The sequence below is a fragment of the Topomyia yanbarensis genome, chromosome 1 (genome assembly GCF_030247195.1).
Source record: "Topomyia yanbarensis strain Yona2022 chromosome 1, ASM3024719v1, whole genome shotgun sequence".
NCBI classification, from domain to species: Eukaryota; Metazoa; Arthropoda; class Insecta; order Diptera; family Culicidae; genus Topomyia; species Topomyia yanbarensis.
The window spans coordinates 199,793,138-199,819,544 of record NC_080670.1 but is presented as its reverse complement, the minus strand read 5'-3'; the positions used below and the strand labels follow the sequence as shown (position 1 = coordinate 199,819,544).

The 26,407-nt window shown below is 35.6% G+C and overlaps 2 protein-coding genes across 3 annotated transcripts in view; one reads left to right on the top strand and one right to left on the bottom strand.

Annotated features, from left to right (window-relative positions):
- Positions 1-5,713, bottom strand: part of LOC131687507 (cytosolic carboxypeptidase 2) — an 81,570-nt gene extending 75,857 nt beyond the window's left edge. The window contains exon 1 of the mRNA XM_058971604.1: positions 5,425-5,713. Within this exon, the coding sequence (XP_058827587.1) occupies positions 5,425-5,455 (31 nt within the window). The 5' untranslated portion in view covers positions 5,456-5,713. The remainder of the gene's footprint in view (positions 1-5,424) is intronic.
- Positions 1-26,407, top strand: part of LOC131687533 (glutamine-dependent NAD(+) synthetase) — a 123,456-nt gene that overhangs the window by 76,108 nt on the left and 20,941 nt on the right. The gene's annotated exons all lie outside the window — the stretch shown is intronic.

The window sequence follows — 26,407 nt, the reverse complement described above, 5'->3', positions numbered from 1 at the left end:
TGTTCACGTCAATAAACACAAATATTGTAAGTACAAGAGCAAATAAGCAATATTCAATTTAGAATGTTCAGCAAATTGGCATTTGCTAAAACGACATTCAATCAAATGGCATTTGTCCAAACGACATTCGGTCAAATGACGCATTCGGTTAAATGACCCATTCGGTCAAATGACCCATTCGGTCAAATGACCCATTCGGTCAAATGACCCATTCGGTCAAATGACCCATTCGGTCAAATGACCCAATCGGTCAAATGACCCATTGGGTCAAATGACCCATTCGGTCAAATGACCCATTCGGTCAAATGTCCCATTCGGTCAAATGTCCCATTCGGTCAAATGTCCCATTCGGTCAAATGTCCCATTCGGTCAAATGTCCCATTCGGTCAAATGTCCCATTCGGTCAAATGTCCCATTCGGTCAAATGTCCCATTCGGTCAAATGTCCCATTCGGTCAAATGTCCCATTCGGTCAAATGTCCCATTCGGTCAAATGTCCCATTCGGTCAAATGTCCCATTCGGTCAAATGTCCCATTCGGTCAAATGTCCCATTCGGTCAAATGTCCCATTCGGTCAAATGTCCCATTCGGTCAAATGTCCCATTCGGTCAAATGTCCCATTCGGTCAAATGTCCCATTCGGTCAAATGTCCCATTCGGTCAAATGTCCCATTCGGTCAAATGTCCCATTCGGTCAAATGTCCCATTCGGTCAAATGTCCCATTCGGTCAAATGTCCCATTCGGTCAAATGTCCCATTCGGTCAAATGTCCCATTCGGTCAAATGTCCCATTCGGTCAAATGACCCATTCGGTCAAATGACCCATTCGGTCAAATGACCCATTCGGTCAAATGACCCATTCGGTCAAATGACCCATTCGGTCAAATGACCCATTCGGTCAAATGACCCATTCGGTCAAATGACCCATTCGGTCAAATGACCCATTCGGTCAAATGACCCATTCGGTCAAATGACCCATTCGGTCAAATGACCCATTCGGTCAAATGACCCATTCGGTCAAATGACCCATTCGGTCAAATGACCCATTCGGTCAAATGACCCATTCGGTCAAATGACCCATTCGGTCAAATGACCCATTCGGTCAAATGACCCATTCGGTCAAATGACCCATTCGGTCAAATGACCCATTCGATCAAATGACCCATTCGGTCAAATGACCCATTCGGTCAAATGACCCATTCGGTCAAATGACCCATTCGGTCAAATGACCCATTCGGTCAAATGACCCATTCGGTCAAATGACCCATTCGGTCAAATGACCCATTCGGTCAAATGTCCCATTCGGTCAAATGACCCATTCGGTCAAATTACGCATTCGGTCAAATTACGCATTCGGTCAAATTACGCATTCGGTCAAATTACGCATTCGGTCAAATTACGCATTCGGTCAAATTACGCATTCGGTCAAATTACGCATTCGGTCAAATTACGCATTCGGTCAAATTACGCATTCGGTCAAATTACGCATTCGGTCAAATTATGCATTCGGTCAAATTACGCATTCGGTCAAATTACGCATTCGGTCAAATGACCCATTCGGTCAAATGACCCATTCGGTCAAATTACTCATTCGACTAAATGACCCATTCGACTGAATGACTCAATCGACCGAATGACCCATTCGATCAATAGACATTTGGCCAGAGTTTTGCTTTTCTTTACTTTTTGCACATTTTCGTATTTTAGTTTTATTGCGATTTATTTTTTAATATTTTTTATTTCTCATTTAAATGTTTTATTTCATTTCTCATTTAAATGTTTTTTTTATATTTTCAATATGAAAAAATAAAACTATTGAAAAAATAAAAAAATACTAAAAAAGTTAATGAAAAAAAAAATTGGAAAAGAAATATGAAAAAATAAAATACAATCTGAAGTATATTCAACATACGAAAAAATAGAAATAGAATGCAAAACCAATATGAATAAATTATTAAAAAGAAAAAAAATATTAGGAAATAAGAAAAATTTAAATATCCGAAAATAAAAAAATCTAATATGAAGAAACAAAAGTAAATGAAAAAAATAAATAATGAATAAAGGAAATGATAAAGGAAAAAATAAAAAAATATGAGGAAATATAAAATACAATAAATAATTTAAATATGCGAAAATTAAAAACTAAAAAATCAGAAATTAAAGAAATGACAAACAACAACAAGAATAAAAACAATTAAATGGATGGAGCACATAATTAAATTATGTCAACAATTTTAAAAGCATTATAAACACCGAAAAAAAAATAATAAATATTAAAAATATTAAAAATGAAAAGAAAAATTTCAAATATGGAACAACATAAAAATAAAAAATAAAAAAAATCAGAAATTGAAAATGTAAAAAATAAAAGTAATTGTAAAATATGAAAAAATAAGAAAGGCAACATTGATGAAAAAGTATGGAAAAATACAAAACGGAACCGGTAAATTACAATCACAATAAAATACCTGAAACTGAAAACAAAAGAGTACGTAAAGAATTTTTTTCAGAGTTACAAAAACAGTAAAAATCAGAAATGTTTAAAAAAAATTAAGTCTTAATTATTTTAAAACCATATTTTTTGCGAAAAGCCAAAAAGCGAGAAATAAAAAAAGATAAAGAGACGAAATGTAAAATATAATTACGGAAGAAGTGGAAATAATTGTTAAAAACCGTGCAATAGAAAAGAAACAACCTGTAGAGTAACAAAAATATACGAAAGTTGAAACTTAAAAAGAACAATACGAAAAAAAATACAAAAAGAAGAAATAAGAGTAAGACGAAAAATGAAGTTAAAATGGCCAAAAATAAGAAAAAAACAAAAGAGTAAAAAATGAAATAAGAAATGTTTAAAAATGGAAATGAAAATGGAGAAAGTAAATCTTGCATATACAAGCAAATGAAAGGAATCAAAGTCCGGGCAAATGGACAATTTTGATTTTTTTTTTCGATTTTGGAGGTCTCTTAGTCGGATTAGAACAATCTCTTTAGAAAAATCGCTAAACATATGTGCGGGGTTGCGATTCGAACCCAGGTGAACTGCGTACAAATCAATTATTTTACCAACTACGCTATGCCCATCCCGAAAGGGACAAAATGACAAATAATAAAATACGGAAAATAAAAAAAAAATAGTTAGAGGGAAAAAATGAAAAAGAGAATGCAATTGAATGAATGAAGGGAATTAAAACAAAATTAAAAATAGCAGAAAATGGAACATCCAATTAATAGACTAAAAATTTCGTAAATAAAAACAATGAAAAAATAAATCAAATCATAAAAAATGGAAGAAAACAATAATAATAAAATAAAAAATAAAACTAGTTAATTAGAAAAAATTAAAGAAAAAAAATGGCGGTAATGGAAACAGGATACACAAACCTTGAAAAATCTGAGAAATGAAAATTGAAATACAATAGAATAACAAATAAAAAAATGCAAAATTAACTCAGTTCAGCGATCAAATTGAAATCCATGAAAGGTATCCAGCAACACTGCTATTCAAAGCGCTCGCGATGCTTTTGTAAATTGCACTAACGCTCACAATTGTTAAAACGACCCGTCGGGAACTGGTTCAGTGTTGAGGTTAGTATTAAATCAAGATAGCATTCCGCTTTTGTTAGGCTTCTATTGTGACACCGTCGCTTTGATTTGCTGTTATCTGCTTTCTAGCTTCTAAACTCAGTACGGCTGAGCCCAGTTTCTCACATCCACTCCGACAGTGGCACATGTTCCATAAGGAAATGTAGAGCCAATAAGTTTTGATACCTTCGATTTGCCAAATTAAAGTTCTCTAACCAAGAATTAGAAAAATTTAAAAAAAATATTTTTTCAATGCATCTATATCTCGAACTAATGGTCAACGGTAGAACATCTGAGAAAACTCGAGCAAAGACAGTGCGGGTCTACGGTTCGGATCTACATAGCGAAATCCGTGGTTCGGATCCAGACTCGAAGTAACGGTTTACCCAGTACTCGGGTTCAGTTAGTTTTAGATTTTTTTAAATCCGATTGACTCCAAGTTTCAGGGCGGCAAAGATGTTTCTACCAAGAATGCTGGGTATTCGATACAGTAAAAATAATTTTATTTTTACCTATATTCCCACTTTTTTATACTACTGCTCCTGATTGAAACTCTGTGGCAGTTGGTTATTGGAACGGGACTATATATCTAATTTTCAGTGGTTTAAGTCCCTCCCGCAGCACAATCCTGGCTACGGACCTGTGTTGAATAAGCTTCAAATGTATTTTTTCCATACATGTACCTACTTTTCTTAATTTGCCTACCTAATGATTGCATTACGTGCCGAAAAAGTTTTTTCACCGATCTGTAACTGCAGGTCGACTTCATCATGGCCAAAACCATAGCAAAACCTAGTTAGTCGTTGCGACTAGACACTAACTACGACATCGTATTAGCTAACATAGCAAGAGCACCACCAAAATGCCGATAAAATGTTACCCAGATTCGGGTTAGTAGGACGTATCTGCGGGATACCGTGAGGTGTTTTTTTTTCGTTTCTGTTTTTTCCTCGCTTCCTTGGGAACCATTGCCCAACTCCTCTTCTACGACCCCTAGCAGAAGCGAATCCTAGCTCTAGTTTATGATATCGTTTCTCATCATGTCCGTTGCCGATGTTTGCACTTTCGTTCGGGCCGGGACCTGGCGGGCTGTAAACTTTTAGGCGAATGGCTGCACCAAATCTTTCTCCCTCTCAAATTTACATTGTGCATTGAGTCATATTTTTTTGGTAGCGACCTTGTTCCTGCCTCGCGTCGTCCTCCTGCCGGTTGTGGGCGGTATAATTTGGTGAAAGTCGTAAACTGCTTCACCAAGTTAACCACTGAATTGGAACATTGGCAAATCTGTTCTTGACGATCACTAATAAATTTAATCGCTCAGTTAACGCTAGTCTGTAATGCAGTCAAAGCTGATTTACATCATTTCGAACTCTGATTTTCCGAGATCGTTTTATATACGGAATCATAGATATATACGCAATTATTTAGACACTTTATTACTGATCACAGAGTTTCGAACATTTTTATAGATATTGACTGTTTAACCTTCACGAGATTGTTTATGGAAACACTGATCGCACGTGAGCTCTATCCATCCCAGTATATCATCCATGAAACAAGTTAATCAAATCGAGAACGGGACGTTGAACAACCAATTTGTATACTAATTTGCATGTCATAACAAACTACCGATATGGATATCAAATCACAATTGGGTCAATCATGGAAAAGTTATAATTAATTATGGGCACTCTTTTCCCAACCAAAGAAACTGGTAAAAGTCTAACTAACAAGATAGTTATTGAATCCTTATGCTCGTTAAATTAACGAACCGAAAACAACCACGGATTAAAATATTGATTTCATAACCGCCATGATTAAAAGTAAACAAAATCACTACTCACCCTCATTAAAATTCACCGGGGCATCCATCATCTTGCAGCAGCCGCCCGGACAGAGATAACGGCTAATGAAAGTAGGACCGAAATATAACCGCAAATCAGCAAAATCACTGCATCCCGGGGCACCGTCTCTTCAACTCCTCCAACACTGCTTGGTGTGGTCTTCGTCCTCTTCAGTCGAAACCTCCGTTCGACGAAAAACTCTAGCACCACCAAAGATGGACACGAGCATCAATATTTGAATTTTAAATTAAATTTTCCTCTGCCTCTGCCTTGAGTTCCACCAGGCGAACTGGGGGGGGGGGGGGGGGGGGGGGGTGGGGCTCCCTTTCGTCACTGTTTAAACTAGCACATCTTCCTTTTGGAACAAACACATTTTCGCCGTGCAGCAATTTCGTTAGAGAATCGCGTGTTTTTCACAGTCTTATCTCCGTTGGGCGATTTCCACTGACGGAACGGGTCGGATTGGTGGAAATAGTTGCGCTTTTCTCTTTTTTCTTGTAGTAGGAGGCTCCTCTCAGCGTTTAATTAGGATCGGTGATAACGTTGCCGCGATTATCTGTAGCTAATTTGCCTAATTAATTGGAATGAATCGTCGGATGCTCGATGACAGGGCGGGTAAGGTTGCTGAATAGGGACTCCTGTCTGATAGCTGTGGCTACTTGGACCGTTTACTGTGTGCGGAGGAATTTGTTATATTCAAGGTTATAGTCGATATTTTTTTTCTCGATTATAAGGTCGTTGTTTTAACTTTAGGGTTATTCGTCTTTTTTCAGGTTAAAAAATCTCTAACCTTATGCACGAGAGTTAGGAATCGAACACAGGTGAGCATTGAACAAAGCTTAAAATCTACGTTATGCGCGCTTCTAGTCGATAGCTGTGATCCATGGAAAAAAATATGTGGCTTCTCGTTTTTTTATGTCTGACTTCGAAATTTATCAATTTGTTTTTATTTTCGTGTACTACTTATCATACAAGTAGTAATGCCATTATTTACTTTGCCTATTTCATACCTACTTAAGCTCAATAGGGTGTCTTTTTTTTCTTCTAAAGAACGATATTACAGAACGTTCAAACTCATGTCTTCATCCCACTTGCTGAAAATGCCAAACTACTGCTGCAAATGAAGTAGTTGGTCAACATTTTTAGGATGTCACATCGGTGAAATAAAGCAGAAAAATGAGGGGTCCGAGATGACATCCTTGCGGAATTTCATACGTGGCAGAGAACAGCGAAAAGTAAACATCGCCTACGTTTACACTGAGTTAATGGCCAATGTGATAAGATCGAAACCATGGGAAAAGTGGAACCACCCAAACCAAGTTTTTTTGCAGTTCAGTTACGGCATATGTCGAAAGCTGCAGAATAATGATTCGCATCAAACCCCCGAGGGATTCCATGAGAAACCGGCCGACCGCAAAATATGACCATCGTCGATTCGAACGAAACTTTGCAAGTGTGTTCACTGTATGAATCTCCATGATATTCTCTGGCAATTGGAATATTTTGATACAAGAGCAATTTTTCAAAAGGGCGTAAACGTTTCTACGTGTATGAATTTCAAAATATTTTTTTTCGATTAATGTATTTTATACAGCAAAACTCTCTGAGAGCAAGTTACAGGGAATGAATACTTCTGTCTGTCAAAAATATACACTGGAAAAAATGTTGTGTTATTTTTCAAAAAAACAAAAATTTATGATAAAAATTTAAATGGCGAAAAAACCCATTTTTTAAAATTTTTTATATTTTGTTACCAAAAACCTAAACATTTTAAAGTTACATGAAAACAACCAAAATATGATTCAACTATATAGTTTAATCATCAGACCCTATGGTTGAAATATATTTTGGTTGCTTTCATGTAACTTTCAAATGGTTTACAATATCGCCTTCATGTCATAAAGAAATTTGCAGGGAAGTTTACGGGCCTTTTGAAAAACCTATTATTTTTGATGGAGAAATGCGACTAACTTATGAAAAGTTCGTAATAAAACAAAATAATTGTGTTGTTAAAACAAAAGTTAAAATATCTCGAGAACTGCTACATTTTGGAAAAATTTTGTTAAGAGCATTTCGATTTAGAATGGCGTTTAGAATCATATTCAAAAAGAAAATAGTATTTTTGACTGCAAATAGTAAGAATTATAAAAATATGTCAAAAGTTGTGGTTAGGAAAACTTTTTTATTGAAAGCTTCTCCATGATCCAAATACACTAAAAAAGTTGCTTAACATTAAATTTTTCACATTTTATGATGGGGTAACGCGAACAACTTTTAAAAAGAGCATAATTACACGAATTAATTGTTTTGAAGGAGCAAAATTTCAAATATCTCGAAAACTATCGCATTTTGGAAGATTTTTGTTAAATGCATTTTGATTTTAAATGGTGCTTAGAATTATATTCTGTAATAAAATTACAATTTTGTATGTCAATTAGTATGAAATTTAAAAACATGTACGAAGCTATTGTTAGAAAAACTTTTTTACCGATTTTTTCTCCATCATGCAATCACATTCAAAATGTTTCTTTTCTCTTTAGGTTTTTGGTAACAAAATATAAAAAAAATTAAAAAATGGGTTTTTTCGCAATTTAAATTTTTATCATAAATTTTTGTTTTTTTTTTTTTTTTTGAAAAATGACAACATTTTTTTCAGTGTATATTTTTTCAGACAGAAGTATTAATTCCCTGTAACTCGTTCTTAGATAGTTTTGCTGTATAAAATATAGTAATCGAACAAAAAAAATTTGAAATTATTACTTATTACCTGTGGAAAATATTTAGTCTTCCATGACGGTGAAACGTGCAAAGTTTCATCGGAATCTAAGATGAATTTTAATGATTTTCGGACGGATCTTCGTGGAATTAACAAATAATGTTACGAATAGCAAATTAGTCGCCGTGGATCGCTTTAGCACGAATATGTTCCTCACACTGAAAGAGCACCGACTCCATCATGACTAACTCAGAGAGTTTCGAGATTACACAGTGAGCAAAAATTTCTTAGTAGGAAAATTCTTGAAAATTACTTTTACGGGATATGGCATCTTACCGTTTCTTGCATTTCTAAGATATTTGAAATAAAAACTTAAAGTATCTTTCCAAACCCAAGACTCTTTAAAAAATCAAGATAACACCAGATCTCGACGTTTAAGCATTAGACATCAAAAATACGATTTCGATTATAGAAATCTCAAAAGGTCCCCTCTTTTGTGATTTTTCACGGATGAACATTTTTTAACTTGGACAATTTCGCGACACCCCTTAATCATGTCCGAAAGAGCTCAAAATTTGCATAGGGATTTTTATTCGAGGTACTAAATATTTTGCACTCCACCCGTTTTGAAAATTTAGAATGACAATTTTTATTGGCACCCTAATGTGCATACAAAACATCCAAATTGTTTAACACTCTTCTTTCAAAATTTTTGTTTTGTCTTAAATTTGCTATTGTAGATTGTTTATTGTATTGAGCCATTAACCTCGGTTGAACCGTTTTCGATCTTTTTCCGGTCCAGTGATAATGCGCTAAATTTACTAAATATTTGAAAAAATCTGAGGGAACAACACATTAGACCGTGACCGGAATTTTTAAAAAATCTGCCCAAATAAGCTCAGGACTGTGGTTTCCGAATCTAAAGCAAGCTAATGACATTGCTGGAGACAAAATCTTTACGAAGAAATACCGTGTCTACATACCCACCCACAATGGTGAGATCAATGGAGTAGTCACCTAGTCGAGTTGAATATGCGTGAATCTGCTATAGCACGGGGCATTCAAACGTTTGGATTGCAAGCGATCACTTTCAAGACCAGAACGGGAAAATACTTATTACAGACTCTTATAGGGTGACGCTCGCCGAGACTAGTTTGCCGTCCTTTTCGACAAAGTTCGTGTGCCTTTTCGCTTTTTTGGACCGGAAGTTTGAATTTCCCTTATTGTAGGCAATTGGGCCACTCAGCTACCCATTGTAGCAAAAAGCCCTTTCGTGACAAGTGCGAATCACGGAGATGATTCTTGCAGCGTGATCGCTGAAAAGTGTCCCTATCGTGAAGAGAGTTTACGTGAGCTCTCGACAGATCCCGCATACAAATTGTGCAAGGATAAAATAGAGCGTTCGCTTAAGGGAATAATAAAGAGAGCTTTACCAACAACCATGGTAAACTCTTCTGCTTTTTTGAGTCAGATTGAGGAATAGTTTGAAAAAAGAGAAAAAACATGACTCACGTCAAAAACTAGTAGTATATATAGTATATATAGTTTGAGATCATAAGGTTTTCGGGGTAGCCAAATGTTATAGATCGAGCAGGTGCTGCTACAAAGCCGAAGTAAATAGCCGAGATCAAACAAGGAGCTTCCACCACTGCTTCCCGTACGTATCGCGCAGCGCTCCCTCACGATATCGCGAACGAATCATCATTTTCTTCGATGGTTGAATTCTTGCCAGACATAATCAAACTGAACTCGGTACAGAATCTACCTGACTCTGCGAATAGGTGTTTGTTGGTTTTATTCACACGGTTCCTTACGAGTAACATGGCCCCTCAAGTCTGGAGGCGAGTGCCAGTGATCGCCATTCTAAACCCGGAAAAATCAGCCTCCGATCACAATTCGTATCGGCCGATTATTTCGTGTAGCCTTATAATATGTTTAGGAAAGTTTTTATACTTTGTAAGGACTTTCTTTTAGTTAAAATAGCAGCTGGGGTGGTTCTAAATCTAGTAAGATCTGCAATTGATCTATTTAATGGTTCGATTAACAGTTTGACTGCATTCAATGAAAATATAGAACAACACATTTTAGACAAATTTAGTGAAGACATGTCAGGAGACCTTCTTTCGCGGTGGGGAATCATTTGTTTGATAGCCAACACACATCTTGGGGCTCATTTATTTCTCTCTAGTCTCTGACGTTCATGTCACCATTCTTTAATTCTGTCTTAGTGCTCGCGATCAGATGTTCTTCCTTGCCTAACCTAATCGTAGCCAATTTTTTTTTTAACTTGGATAGATATTCTGGATTTTAACAGGGGTTTGTGTCGGAGGGTGCCTCTGAGCTGTGGGTTTTTCATCCCCCTCACACACCCACCCCCGCAGTTTCAGCATCGACACTTAGTTAATGAAGCTCGTAGATTGCGAGCCATTGTATGTAGGTGTACTAAGAATGTAATAGACATTTCCACAATTGAATGGCTGGCGTCCAAAAGGGGCTAACCCACATTTTCCATTTTTTACAGGAAATGGAAAAAAATCAGCATTTACAAATTGGCATTGTTTTTAATGTAAAAATACACCTTGACTCATGTTGTCTGGAAACAATAAGATCATTACATGAACTACCTTTCAATTCACGAGCATTTCCGTAATTCAAGGGGCTAACCCCGAGGGTACCTAGCGTCCAAAAGAGGCTAACCCACAATTCACACGTCCTTTCCTTATCGTTCGTTTTAGAGTTATGGTGTCTTTGGCAAAGTTGCTGTGTGACATCTAGCGCATTATTTGATCATTTCATATTAGTTCGGAATTCAGTCGCTAGGGAGGCGCTGTTATCAACTTTTCAATGGAAAGAGATAAAAAGATAGTGTCTACGGCAAAGTTGTAGATCATATCATTTTAAACATATCTTCTGAAGATACCAACTTTGTAGGTCCTACAAGTTTTGAAATATGGCGCATTTTTGAAAACGTAATCTGTACCTAAATGTTTTAACTAAAACCTTATCTATCTCAAAACATACATGACCTACAAAGTTTGCATCTTCAGAAGATATGTTTAAAATTATAGGACCACTTTCCCGAAGACACCACATTTCTATATAGCTTTGTTAAAAAGTTGATAACAGCGCCGCCCTAGCGACTGAATATCGAACTAGTATGATTTAATCAAATAAAGCGCTAAGTGCAATACAGAAACTCTTCCGAAAACACCATAACTCTATAACAAAAGATAATAATTCCACTTTTTTTTAACTTTCCGACCACAGTGTGCCGTTTTTCCCTTAATCCCTTATTGCTCGGTGAACTTTCAATGTAGAAACATGACACCTTCACTGGAATTTTCGAAAAAATATGCTCAATAATATACATTTGTACAAGAAATATATATATATTAGATATAAAATAGCCATAAATAGCAAGTTTGTGAGTGGCCCTCACCTTCAGGAACGACTGATTGAGCCGAAACGTCAACGTACCATGCAATTCAACTAAAAACAGTATTATATCGTGTTCACCGATATGTGAGCTACATTATAACAATTAAAGATGGCGAATCGATTGACAATTTTTCTTAAAACCTTGGAAAACGAACGAGAAAACTTGAATTTTCATAACACTCAATGTGGGGTTAGCCCCTTTTGGACGCAAGCTAGTACTAGGGTTACCTCCATGGTCAACTTCGACTGCTAATATCAAAAAATCTAAAAATTATTTTCATAATTCTTAAATGGCAGTACACGTTTAAAGAAGACTTCGCATATTCAGCAAAGATATTCGTAAAAGCTATCCACACAAATTTTTCAAAGATGTTAGCTTATTTTTCTTACCAAAAAAAAAACGTTGAGAAATCTCACTTATAGGAGGATTAATCACGAAAATCTTTACAGCAAATGGCAAACTTTGTTATTTTAGATGAGTGGTTCGAAAGCACTATTGACGTAAACTGAACCGTTTCCACGTGAACAACCAATCATCATTTGAAACACTTTTCAAAAATTGTCAAATTAACTTTGAAAATACCTGAAATGAGTCATTCAGTGTTTCATTTTCATAATTCAAACCGTTTTACGGAACCTACCGAACTTGTCAGAATGATATTTAAAAAGTTATATTAACCCATTCATGCCCATGTTGTTTGTGGACAACAACGTTTTTAAGCAGCTATAACTTTTAATTGAGGCAAGATTTGCTCACAAAAACAGTAAGGCTAATAAATGTGACTATTGGCTTTTATTTGAGTGTGAACAATTACAAGGATCAGCTCTAGAACTGAAGTTATTGCAATTAGTTTGATTGAACTCCGATGGAGCAGTGCTGCCAGAGACAGTTTACGTTGACGACGGAAAATGAATTTTTCATATAACTTTGTTAAGTTGCAATATTAGTAAAAACTGATAAAACTTATCAATTTAGATTATTTTTGGCTACGTTTTCCATGCAGTTGGACTATTGTAAATATTCTAGGAGAATTGTAGTGTGCATTGCAAGGTAAAAACTGTGCCACTTCTAGCACTGCCATGGAAGGACCTACCTTTATAAAAAAGGTTTTTCGAGTTTCTTGACCACACCGTTCTCAAGAAAAAATAGTTTTGAAACCCTACATGCACTAGAAAAAAGTTGGGCATGAAAGGGTTAATGAATTGGCTTGAAAGAGATCATCCACAAACAACCAGCAATAATGTTGAAGATATTTTTTATCCCTTTATGGGCAGCTAGGGCCGAGTCCTTGATCTGACGAACGAAGCTATGATGCCTTGAAAACAGGCAACGCAGATCCAAGGCCATCATTGAAATGATAAGTTCCGCGTTTGAAATGTACTTCCCCCGATTGCCGGACGAAAACCTGTAATTATTGCGTGTGATACTGTATGTAAACCCGATCAGAAAGAAATAACAAAATTATTACAGACTGAGTTACTTTGTTACGATAACAAGTTGTGTTATAACTTTGGTCTCGTTAGTTGGTAAAATAACAGAAAACATAACAGAAATTCTTCTAGTATATATCAAAAATATGACAACCTGTGATAGGCTTCTATCAGAATTATAACAAATTTTGTTAGGTTCTCCCACTGCCAATATAGGTTTTATTACCTATTGTATAGTATCAACGAATTTAGCGTGCAAGTCTAAAAATAGAATAGAATAGAATAGAAAAATATAGCATACATTAAGGCGTTTTCGTTTGGCAGCAAAAAGCTTCATATAGCAAAAGCTTTTTATAGTTTGGTCAAATGATTGCATACATGCTGGCTGATTGTTATTACGAATATATGACACGCTGATGGTTATTTGTGGATTATAGGAATTTGAACCTGGGTATTCTGAGTTTTATGTGGATGTTTCCTGCATGAACCAACAACGTTGCTTTCGACTGATGTTTAATGGTAGCATAATATTCCTCGAATCCGTCAAGGGCAAAACGATTATAGATGCATCTTGTTTCCAGAACGCACACATTGAACTTTGCCAAAGCCTAAGAACTGTTTGTTTTCCTTGTGTCATACACTTTGTTTTCATGCAGTTTTACTCACTACTACAGCTGCCTATATTACGATAGACTGGATAGCTTTATAATGTCTTTTCAGATTGGGAATGTGGGGCTATTTTTAAATTCTGAATAGTGCACTTCGGTGCTTCTCTTGTACGTTAACATGATTTACACGATTTTTAGAAATAATGTCGATGCGATATGGTAACATTGAGCGGATAAGTTACCTACATTATGTTACGGAGAATACGACATAGATTCAAAGAAACATATACCAAAGTTTTGAGGCTTGCATTTTGAGATTTCAAGTAAAGTCGTTTTCGGGGTTTTCTTATTGGCGTTTTTTATATGGGGAAGATTAAGCAAACCAGTACAATAATCTCATATCTAATAAATTCGTAGAAATACAATTTTTTACAATAGTTCAATCTATCTGCGAATATTATAACAGTGACAAGTTTTGGAATATTTCATGTTTTCAAAAATACATTTTCTTTTCTAAATTTGTTTAGGTTTAAGGAGTAAATTATTCAATATTTTTACATTAAAGTTTTTAGCTATTTCAAGCACTATCTAAAACACATATTTAAATTGTAACAGCAAACAATAATACCAGCTGGGATATGTATATATTCAGAGATTTCTAGGCCATTTTGGAATATTGATAGCTTTATGCAGCATACTCACAAATATTAATTTTAATCGACAATTTGAACAGGTCGCATTATTCCTATTTTAACTTTCTACAAAATGAATCAATATCTTGATTATTACGAAAATTTGTTAGTTCGATGTTTTTTTTAAACGAACGAAGAACCATCGAATACAACGGAAACATTAGTACATATGCGCATTCAAAGCAATTGTCAGTTCATTGTAAGTGTCAAACTGTCTTAGGTGGAATGAAAAGATACAACAATCTCAAACTCAACTATTTTTATGCGGGAGTTTAAATAAAAAAATTACAATGCTTTGGTAACTCGAACGCACAAAATAAGATACCCACAAACTGGACAAGTTTCGGTTGTTTATGAAAAACCCGCATAAATTGGAGAAATCGGACTGAAGATCCTCGAAGATCCTCAAAATGTATAACGGTTTTGTGGAAATCAGTGTATATCAAACAGTTGTTTAAGTTCTGAAAATTCGTTTTCGCAATATGCACAATTAATTAAAAGAAAATTATTTATATAATTATTTGACTAAACCATAACAAATAGTTTAAAAATGCTTTTTTATTTGAATCCGCGTTTCTTTATTTCATCTGGAGTGCTTGATACTTCCTGCATCTTCTTTAAAATAAGTTTTATATGAAAATTATAGTCTTTAGAATAGCTTGTTGATAACTTTACGATTCCAAAACTTTTTGAATAAAGTTGAATATATACGCATAAAAAGAGACTTCAGCGTATTAGCAAATAGACAATCATTTGTATAATATAACAATCATTCACAGCTGATTGATTGATTTGTTTATTGGGGCTTTAACCAACTGGTCATTTGCCCCTTTACAATTTAGAGTTAGCAATCAATGATAATTGTGAAAGAATATGTAATATATTATAATACCATCGTTATATGCGTACATTAAAATCATATTAGCAGTTCAATGATATCACCAGAAGATATAATCTTGATATAAGTTTGCTTGCTTTGCTGATTGGGATATCACAAAAATAACACAGTGAGTAATAAATATCAACATGAGATATAAATTTGATAGCTTTCTGTTATGTCGTTCTGATCGGGAAGTCTAATTGTGAGTCCTGTGGTGGTGTGTGCGCGGAAGGTGTGAGTTTTAGCGTTCGAGTCCAGGGGTGCATATCTGTCTGTTGGCGTGGATGCTCACTAATTGCGTAATAGTGTGATCGCGAAGGGCTCGAGCGTTTGTATGTGAACGTGTTTGTCGCTTGTGCTAGCGTGTGTAACTTCGTGTGCATAAATTCGATGTTATAATCGTGTGGCCATTCGCATGTATTCTTGAATGATTGCGCGCGGAACGTGAGTCTGATGCTTAATTTTTAATGTATGATACAGAAGAGTCAGTGTCCCCATAACACTAGAGTTCCCGGTCATGTCGCCGTTTTGTCTAGTGATTGTGACCGTCATTATTTGATTGGTCCAACTGAAGGTCATATAGGTCTAGGCTATTATAACCGAGGGTAGACTTCCCGACGTGACCGATTCATGATCACGCGATCGGTGGGTTCGCTTGAATATGTGTAGATGATTGCAATTGCATGTTAGTGCTTGTAGCCAGGTTTGTGTTATCGCGAACGCAACGAGCGTTTATACGTTTGGAATGGGAGAGATTGTTAGTATGAATCTAATTTAGGATATAATAATAAAAGGGTTCATAACATACCGAATAAAGAAATAAGATGCAAAGAGATTTACTAGAAGTGTATAAATTGACCGATATTATTTTTGATATACATCAGTAGTGGAAAAGCAAACTAATAGAACTACAACAAAAACAGGTTTTCATCATGCTATGCTGACCGGGCATGGATGATTCACGTGCGTCGATAAATTAATTGTACCTTAATTTATCCAATCCAATCTTTCCGAATGAATAGAATCAAATAGACAAATTGAACACTGGATTTACCAACTATTTTATCATATGCGCCAGTTCTACATCCATTCCCTGATCCAGCTGTCACAAATTCTCAGACGAACATACACAGCTAGACATACTACTAGCACATAACCATTGTACACTAGTACTAAAAACTAACTAATAGGTTTCTACTTCTAAATTTCTTTATTTAACTTATTGGCCTGTGCACGATGACGAAGCTGACTAATAAATCGACACGCAAAGACCCCCACTGCGAGCTGTGCCCACAAATACTACCATTAAGCTGTTGAACAATGTTTGCAAACACAGCACACAGAAAAGGTCAATCCACGGCAATGCGCCAGTCGGCCTCACCAATGTGCACAGGCTGTTGGCTGATTGTTAGTTTGGGCTGGTGCGGAGTATGAAAAAACACAAAACATAAAAAGGCCCGTAAGCCCTCTCGGTCGCCTCGATGTACCACTATCGAGGCGTAGTGCAATAACCATCTCAAAGCATTTGTCTGTCAGATGCTGCTTGATGATGTTTGCAATACCGTCAAACCCGTCAACCTAGGAAAGGAATAATGTTGAAGATATTGAAGATAAAAATTTTGTGTCTTCAGCAAAGTTGTTGGTAAAAGCTTACTCTACAACTTTGCCGAATGCATAATTTTAATATATGCACTCGCAAGAAAACTGCTAAATATATCTCACTTTCAGGGAGATTAATCATTATAACACTAACACCGTCGGAAAAGGCTTGTAATATCCACAAATTTCTCCGAAGACGCCATTAACCCAACGATTTAGGCGTAATTAATAGATCCAACGATTTGGGTAAAAAAACTACAATGCGTCACTCCGAGTAAAAAATTCATAAGTGACCAAAAAATAATACCTCGCGATCAGGCGAAGTCAAATTACGATAATAGAACTGCTGATATCGTAAACATGAGTCACATAATTACACATATCAAATTCCGAAGTTATCAAAAGAATATAATATCACGATAACGTACTTATGAAATACGAAAATCGCTACAAAGATCCTGAAATCATGAATAAAAATAACACTAATCGTGACAAAAATATCAAAATCGTGGCTTAAATATCACGATAATGTGTATATAAATCACGAAAATCGTGAATAAGATCTTAAAATCATGAACATAAATCACATTACTCGTAATTTAAATAGCAAAAATCGTGATTATGATCCTGAAATCATGATCATGAATCACTCTACTCATTATTAATATATTACGATTACGTGAATAGGAATTACGAAAATCCTGAATGAGATCCTGAAATCATTAATATAAATCATGCAACTCTGACAGAAAAATTCGTTAACTCATGACGGTAACGTAGAGAGAAATTACGAAAACCGCGAACAAACTCCTGAAATCATGAACCTCGCTTAAATGTCGGCTGTATATTTCCAAATTATGAACCAAAACCATACCAAAAACTGAACAAGTTCAGTTTCCGATCACAGTAACTTAACCGGACATTTGAATGTAACGCCATATCGGAACGAACTGTTTTTTAGAAACATGAATAGTTTAATGCATACGAGGTATATTATTCATAATTTCAGAAAATTGTTCACAATTTTCGTAAATCGTTCATAATCACGTTCATCATAACCTACTAACATATGTTGGAACATTAATTTAAATCAAGAAAATTGTTATAAAACAAGCTTGTCGAATTGGGCAAATTCCTAAAATGTTCTTGCATGAACACGAATCACGTTAAGATTCTAGTCCAATAATCTGACAGCAATGGATTGACCCGGTATCGATACACTTAATCCTGATAATTGATAACCTAACCCAATTTCCTTTAATTCCAACAGCGATTCTCAGACATGTTTTCATTAATTTATCTCCTATCATTGGCACTCCATCAGTTGCAACCCATCACCGTGAGCTGATCCATCACTCCAAACCGGAATATGTTTAAACTCGCAACTATATCCCCATTCCATTTTCCACTGTGGCTGGCCACGTGCACACAATTCTCACCATTCTCCCAAAGACACCATCAATCACTATCAATTCACAGGGATTTATCCACGCGGATCAATCTTCCAATAACTGCTCCTTCTGCTGTGCACTTACAAATCTTCCTCCAACTGACTGAGGCACGGAATGCACCTTCGATCCTGCTGACAATTCCGGCGGCGGAACACGCGGCATCAGCGCAGGCAGAGAAGCAGAGCCACCCGACACCGAGGGCTACTAGCAAACGTCAGCCCAAGCGCGCGCTGAAGTGAAGGGAGGAAAAGTTCAACCCCGTTCTTATCTTTCAAGTATCTCTCGGCAGACTGAAGTCGAAACGGGTGCTTCCACGTTCACAAACGACTCCGACGACGACGACGGCGATGTCGACGATGACGACCTACTCTACTGGCGTTTCTGTGTGTTTTTTTTGTTGTTTGCTCTGCTACAGTCAGTCAGTCAGGTTCCCCAAGGACCATGTCCTACTCGTCCTGCTGCTACTACTGCTGCTGCTGTCCCTTTCGTTGCCAGTACAGTTCAGGGCAGACAGACTGTGGTGGAATGTCGATTCCATTTTTGCACACTCAAATCCACCGACATATAAAATCAGGCACTCGCTACTCTCCCCAGAGGAGGCTTCCGTAGCTAGGATACTTATTAAATTTAAATATAACAATACACTATTTCGTTCATTCGTCAGAGAGAATGTGCCTCGAGGGGATGGCTTTGTGTGAGCAGATTCCTGCGGGTGCGTGGCGGTAGTGGAGCAGTCAGTAATACCAGCGGGAAGCTTTTTGAAATAAAAACTATGTGAGACTGAAATTGAATTCAACATACTTGTTATTGCAACAAGGATACAGTTACCCGAAGTACTTCTTCCATTTCGTTAGTCAAATTTCTAGCTACGCCAGGAGGCCGATATTGAAACTGACTAAAAACAATCACTTCTCAGCTACATAGTTGCCCGCACATACGCGCGGAAGCATGCATTACCTAGCTTCGAACCACCAACTCAGGACGGTTTGGCATGTGGACTTCAACTCTATAGTAATGACCTGTAGTAGTAGTAGGAGGCAGTACTTTTTCAATCCAGCCCCGTTTTTTATGCCATATCATCGTATCACAGACGATGAACCTAACCCAACAACTCACCATGTCGGTACCCGGGAGGAACGGCTCCCTGTCAAGTTAGTGGAGCAAGGTTCGGTAACGATCCAACAACTAGTGCCCCCTCCCCTCCCTCTCCCCGCCTCGTAAGGCAAACATTAGTTGTCTGCACTGACACAACTACCCCGAATGTATCATGGACTGGCTCGAAAATAATTTTTTTTACTGATTTACACAAAGTTATTATTGCAGTTTTCGGACATTTAATTTCTACCATCATTAAAAATAATCAAATCTCAAATATTCTCTGAAAATTCAGAAACAATTTTTTTTTTAGTCAGTCCTTCATACATAGTACTACTGGAGTGACAACCGAAGCATAGTCGAAGCAGTAGGAAAAAAAATTGAAAGAGCATCCAAAAAAGTAGCTTCATTCGTTTGCTTGCTGTATTCGTGTCCCCCCTCCCACAATACTAACTGCATTCTCCGTTAGGTCGCCCCCCCTCCCAACAGGAAAGGAGCACATCGTTAAAATCGCGAGCTGTTTCTGTCGTGGATAAAATTTCGTTTGCAAATCATCGCTCTTCCGTTTGTGACATTCAACTACCGGTCTCTCTCTCGGTAGACCGTACAAAAAGCTTTGCTGGTGGTGGACTCCGATTGTTTTATTTGCTCCGAGAGGAAAAAAAAAAATAGGTGCGGAAGGGAAACTGTAATCACCAGTGCACTTAATTTCATTGGAAGAGTAATTTTCCTCATCATTCCTTCAACTGGGAGATTCTGGTTTTTATTTTGTTCGAAAATAGAATGTTTTAATTTTTTCAACATTTATGGCGTTACATAATATTATTGGTACTGCAATTTGGGCTTAACATCTACATTTCTACTTTAATTACACACCATTCAACACCATCAATTTACAAATCCATTGGTTAGCTAAAGTGTGTCAACAAACATTCTTCTGCGAACCATAAATCTGAAAGCTGACATTAAATTCAAATTACGAATTAATTGAAACCCATGAATTGTAAAATAAACCTGATTAACAAAAAACAAAAAAAATGGGAGGAAAACGAAACAAGAATAAAATAACAAATAACAATAATCTAAAAAAATTTAGAAAAACAAAAAGACAAAATCACAAACAAAAACTTTATAAGAAGGACAGGAGAACAGGTAATAAGAAAATAAATACATCTCCCAGGGTTGGGCGTAGCGTAGTTGAGGAATTCCACGAAGATCCGTCCGAAAATCGCTAAAATCGTGACCGACCATCTTAGATTCCAATGAAACTTTACACGTTTCACCGTCATGCAAGACTAAATATTTTCCACAGGTATAAGATTATTTTGACTCAAGAGCAACTTTTCAAAAGGGCGTAAACGTTTCTACGTGTATGAATTTCAAATTTTTTTTTGTTCGATTACTGTATTTTATACAGCAAAACTATCTGAGAACGAGTTACAGGGAATGAATACTTCTGTCTGAAAAAATATACACTGAAAAAAATGTGTCATTTTTCAAAAAAAACAAAAATTTATGATAAAAATTTAAATTGCGAAAGAACCCATTTTTTTAATTTTTTTATATTTTGTTACCAAAAACCTAAAGAGAAAAGAAACATTTTGAATGTGATTGCATGATGGAGAAAAAAACGGTTAAAATTTTTTCCTAACAATAACTTCGTACATGTTTTTAAATTTCATACTAATAGACATACAAAATTGTAATTCTATTACAGAATATAATTCTAAGCACCATTTAAAATCAAAATGCATTTAACAAAAATCTTCCAAAATGCGATAGTTTTCGAGATATTTGAAATTTTGCTCCTCCAAAAACAATTAATTCGTGTAATTATGCTCTTTTTAAAAGTTATTCGCGTTACCCCATCAAAAAATGTCAAAAATTTAATGTTTATCGTTTTAAAGACGTAAATGCAACTTTTTTAGTGTATTTGGATCCTGGAGAAGCTTTCAATAAAAAAGTTTTCCTAACAACAACTTTTGACATTTTTTATCATTCTTACTATTTGCAGTCAAAAATACAATTTTCTTTTTGAATATGATTCTAAACGGCATTTTAAATCGAAATTCTCTTAACAAAAATTTTCTAAAATGTAGTAGTTCTCGAGATATTTTAACTTTTGTTTTAACAACGCAATTATTTTGTTTTATTACGACCTTTTCATAAGTTAGTCGCGTTTCTCCATCAACAATAATAGGTTTTTCAAAAGGCCCGTAAACTTTCCTGCAACTTTCTCTTTGACATCAAGGCGATATTGTGAAACATTTTAAAGTTACATGAAAACAACCAACATATGATTCAGCTATATAGTTTAATCGACAGACCCTATGGTTGAAATATATTTTGGTTGCTTTCATGTAACTTTCAAATGGTTTACAATATCGCCTTGATGTCAAAGAGAAAGTTGCACGAAAGTTTACGGGCCTTTTGAAAAACCTATTATTGTTGATGGAGAAACGCGACTAACTTATGAAAAGGTCGTAATAAAACAAAATAATTGCGTTGTTAAAACAAAAGTTAAAATATCTCGAGAACTACATTTTAGAAAATTTTTGTTAAGAGCATTTCGATTTAAAATGGCGTTAGAATCATATTCAAAAAGAAAATTGTATTTTTGACTGCAAATAGTAAGAATTATAAAAAAAATGTCAAAAGTTGTTGTTAGGAAAACTTTTTTATTGAAAGCTTCTCCATGATCCAAATACACTAAAAAGGTTGCTTTTACGTCTTTAAAACGATAAACATTAAATTTTTGACATTTTTTGATGGGGTAACGCGAATAACTTTTAAAAAGTGCATAATTACACGAATTAATTGTTTTTAAAGGAGCAAAATTTCAAATATCTCGAAAACTATCGCATTTTGGAAGATTTTTGTTAAATGCATTTTGATTTTAAATGGTGCTTAGAATTATATTCTGTAATAGAATTACAATTTGTATGTCTATTAGTATGAAATTTAAAAACATGTACGAAGTTATTGTTAGAAAAACTTTTTTACCGATTTTTTCTCCATCATGCAATCACAATCAAAATGTTTGTTTTCTCTTTAGGTTTTTGGTAACAAAATATAAAAAATTTTAAAAAATGGGTTTTTTCGCAATTTAAATTTTTATCATAAATTTTTGTTTTTTTTTGAAAAATGTCGCAACTTTTTTTCAGTGTATATTTTTTTCGGACAGAAGTATTCATTCCCTGTAACTTGTTCTCAGATAGTTTTGCTGTATAAAATAAAGTAATCGAACAAAAAAATTTCGAAAATCTTACACGTAGAAACGTTTACGCCCTTTTGAAAAATTACTCTTGTATCAAAATATTCCCATTGCCAGAGAATATCATGGAGATTCATACAGCGAACACACCTGCAAAGTTTCGTTCGAATCGACGATGGTCATATTTGGCGGTCGGCCGGTTTCTCATGGAATCCCTCAGTTGGTAAATCGATTGCCTTGTACGCAGCGCACCTGGGTTCTAGTCCCGACCCCGCACATAGGGTTAGAAATTGCAAGTTCCTCACGTGTCCTGGCGTATTTTGCTTTAACTATTTATGTTTTGTTAATATTGAAAAGACCCACGGCTCCGTTAGGCTCACGCATAAAGCCATAGCTAATTAAACAATAGTTAAAAATATAAATGGAACTAAAAGTAATAAATAAATAAGATTAAAGTATTGAAAAAAAAATACTAAATAGAATAACACGAAAATAAAGAAATCAAGAAAATTTAAAAAAAACGAAAAATCTGTTTAACAGAAATACAGAAAAATTAAAAACAGAAAAGTTGCATATAGGAATAGTGGACAAAATTGTAAATAAAGGACTACGCAAAGACTAACAAAATAACAAAAAAACAAACAAAATAACCTAGCAGATAAACTGATAAGAACAGAAAGAAAATCGAAATAGAAATATGTGATGCGAAAAACAGCATGATACTAATGTCCAAACATTCGCAAAGAAAAATAGAATAACAGAACAATAGATAAAACGACGAAAAACGAAATATCAGAAAAACAGAGTAAAATAGTAGAATAATAGAGCAATAGAATATTCAGAATAACAGAACGCAAAACACAAAATAACAAAATACACAGAAGTATAGAATGAAAAAATAACAATTGAAGATTCGGTATACCCGCTCACCCTGGCTGCGATACCTAGCCTCGTAATGGGGCTACCATACCGCGTTTCTCCTTCAGTCGCCCGTTCCGGGACAGGCGTTGTTTTGAGCCGCTCCTAATATGGGGAACAGACGCTATTCAATTTTCTCCCTCCTTTTCAACACGATCGTACCAGATTTGTTTTCCAGAACTTCATTAAGTTTGGTCGTACCCTAGCTGTGAAGCCTCATGTTGCATAAAGAAACAGCAAATCGTTGGACGGCTTCATATGCCATATGTTTGGCACCTACCAGTTGGAGTCAAACGTACAAACATTCCAAAAGCTGAAATGCGCGATTAATCACTTCTAAAATTAGCTTGACCTTCATATTTCTAACAATTAGTTATAACATGATTCACTTATACAATAAATCAGAATTCTTGAAGTACACTCACTGAGCGAACTTCAGCTCACCTATTAAAACAACAAATCAACAATAGATGCATTGCACATGTTTGTTGGAAGAATAGTGAATTCTAATTAAACAAAAAGAATCCCTTTTGTAGCTTTTGTCAACATAAGGCAGCGCACTCTACAATGTATATGAAAACAAATAAGGCATGCCGTTGAGGCGGAGTTCTGTCACCCTAATTAGTGAAATGATTAACTGATTAACTGAAATCGAACAGAACGAGATTGGTTTTGCGAACGATGTTGTAATTTTCGTGGGTAAACTTGACTATGTTATCATAAATATATTTCAATTTGCATTAAACCTCACCTCGAAATGTTGTAAACAGGGCCTAATTCGTCTAAAATAATCATAATGCTATTTACTCGAACAAGAAAATATTCCATATATGTACGTTGCCTTAACGGAAGAGTTATTGGAATGTACTCTGAGGTAAAGTACGTAGAACAATTGGGCTGATATATGTCGCCCAAACTAGTATGGAAATATATTCTTGCACTCCAACAATTGGTCGGTGTTAAGTCAGACCGGACTAAGTCGCAAAACATAAAAAATGAGATAATGATAGCATTGGATAAAGAATTTCTTCAGTTACATTCGACTTTTGTCAGATTGGAAATATTGAACAATAATCAAGAATTGTTGCAAAAAGTATTTTCCAATTATCAGGTAAAGGATGCTGCAATTCAATCTTTAAACTCGTCTTTCTCGAAATCAATAAATCGTCACTTAGTTCGGTCTGACTTAACACCGACCAATTGGAGTCAATTTATACTGGTTTCCAGTATATTGTGGAGTCGCAAGAAATGAAAATAATTGGATTTTTTTCGTGGGTACAAAAAAAAAAGAAACTGATGTTGAATAGGTTCTGAGTACACCAGTTGCATAAGGCATCTAGTTGTCGCTGCAGCTCAATGCAGTCGGTTGCAAATCGTATGAGAAACAGTTTGAGGTCGACAGCGTAGACAAGTTTGCATCCAGCCGGGCTAACACAGCAAACGTCGGTGAAAAACAGGGTAAACAGCAAAGGGCCTAGATTACTCCCTTGCGGTACTCCCGAAAAGTTGGTGTAGGACCTATTGATTCTAAATTTTGGTTTTTCCTAGTCTCCCCAACTCACTTTTAAACAATATATCTAAAAACCGATGGTTCCGTTAAAATCAAGCACATTGAGAACAATAACCGATTAAAAAAGAAAAGCAATAAGCAAATAGGGCTAAAATATTAGTACAAGGAAAATATTAAATAGAGGAACAAGAATACATAGAAATCACGCAAATCAAAAAATGAAAAATCGGTTAAACAGAAAAAATGAAGGATCTTGCCATCCAGTATCACCATCAAAACTGCTACGCACGCGTCGCAATCTACTAAAAATAATGCCAGATATCCACATATTAGTCAACCCTAGTATTCAGACAATTCTAGTATAATTAGCTATTACCAGAACGTTGGGGACATGAACGGCGCTATCAGTGAATATAACCTGGCCGTTTCTAACGTCATTTATGTGTCTACCAAAACGTAGTGAAACCGTAATACTTTATCCGAACAGATGTTAAATATCTCGTACTCGCTATACAAGCAAGACCGAAATAAGGATAATAGTAGCAAAAAGAGTGGTGGTGGAGTGCTAATAGTCTGCCGCTCGAAATTCAAATCCCGTTTTGTGTCTCTCTCTAACTGCAGTAGCGTTGTACAAAAAAACCTGGATAATTTTCACACTTTCACATTATACACTGTACATATCTAATTGATCAACACTATCACTCACTTTCACTGATTACTGATTACATTTTTGTTAATGGCAAGATAATTATATTCGGTGACGTCAAGTTCACTGATATTAAGTGGGTTTTTCGACAGTGTCGGCGTCGACTGGTAAGACCGTCAACGTTTGCACTTTTTTGATCTTGTAGCATTACGCTAGAAGCTGGTTAAATTCCATCAACATTTTATTTTGCTATCTAAACTTGAACTGAAACTTTGCTCAACTAAAAGAAGAAAACCAAACGCTTACCATGGAGAAACTTATTTGTATTTGGATATGGACAAACACATACGCTGTAATTGGTGCTTACATATGCTAGTTGCAATTGTTCAAGAAGAAAATAATTGCCTTGATGAACAGCTCATGAAATGAAGAATGATATATTACTATATTACTATTTATTCATGAAATACACAAATATTGCTGCTTCTACAATGATTTCCACTTCTTGCATATTTTTGTTGATTTTGAAGTCTCTCGTTGAAGCTATACGAGAGAATGGTGTAGCATAGTATACGTTTTTCGGGCTTGAACTTAAAATGCACAATGAATTTTTGTTTTGTAAATTATGCCTATCGCCCTTTACGCCTAACGTATTTATGCCGCGCAACCAGATGAAACTTGCGGTCATTATCCTCCACTTCTAATCACGATTTCAAAATGCATTCCAGCCATTTTTGCAAACACTGATGAGATAACACCATTACAGAAATGGAAAGTTTTATGCT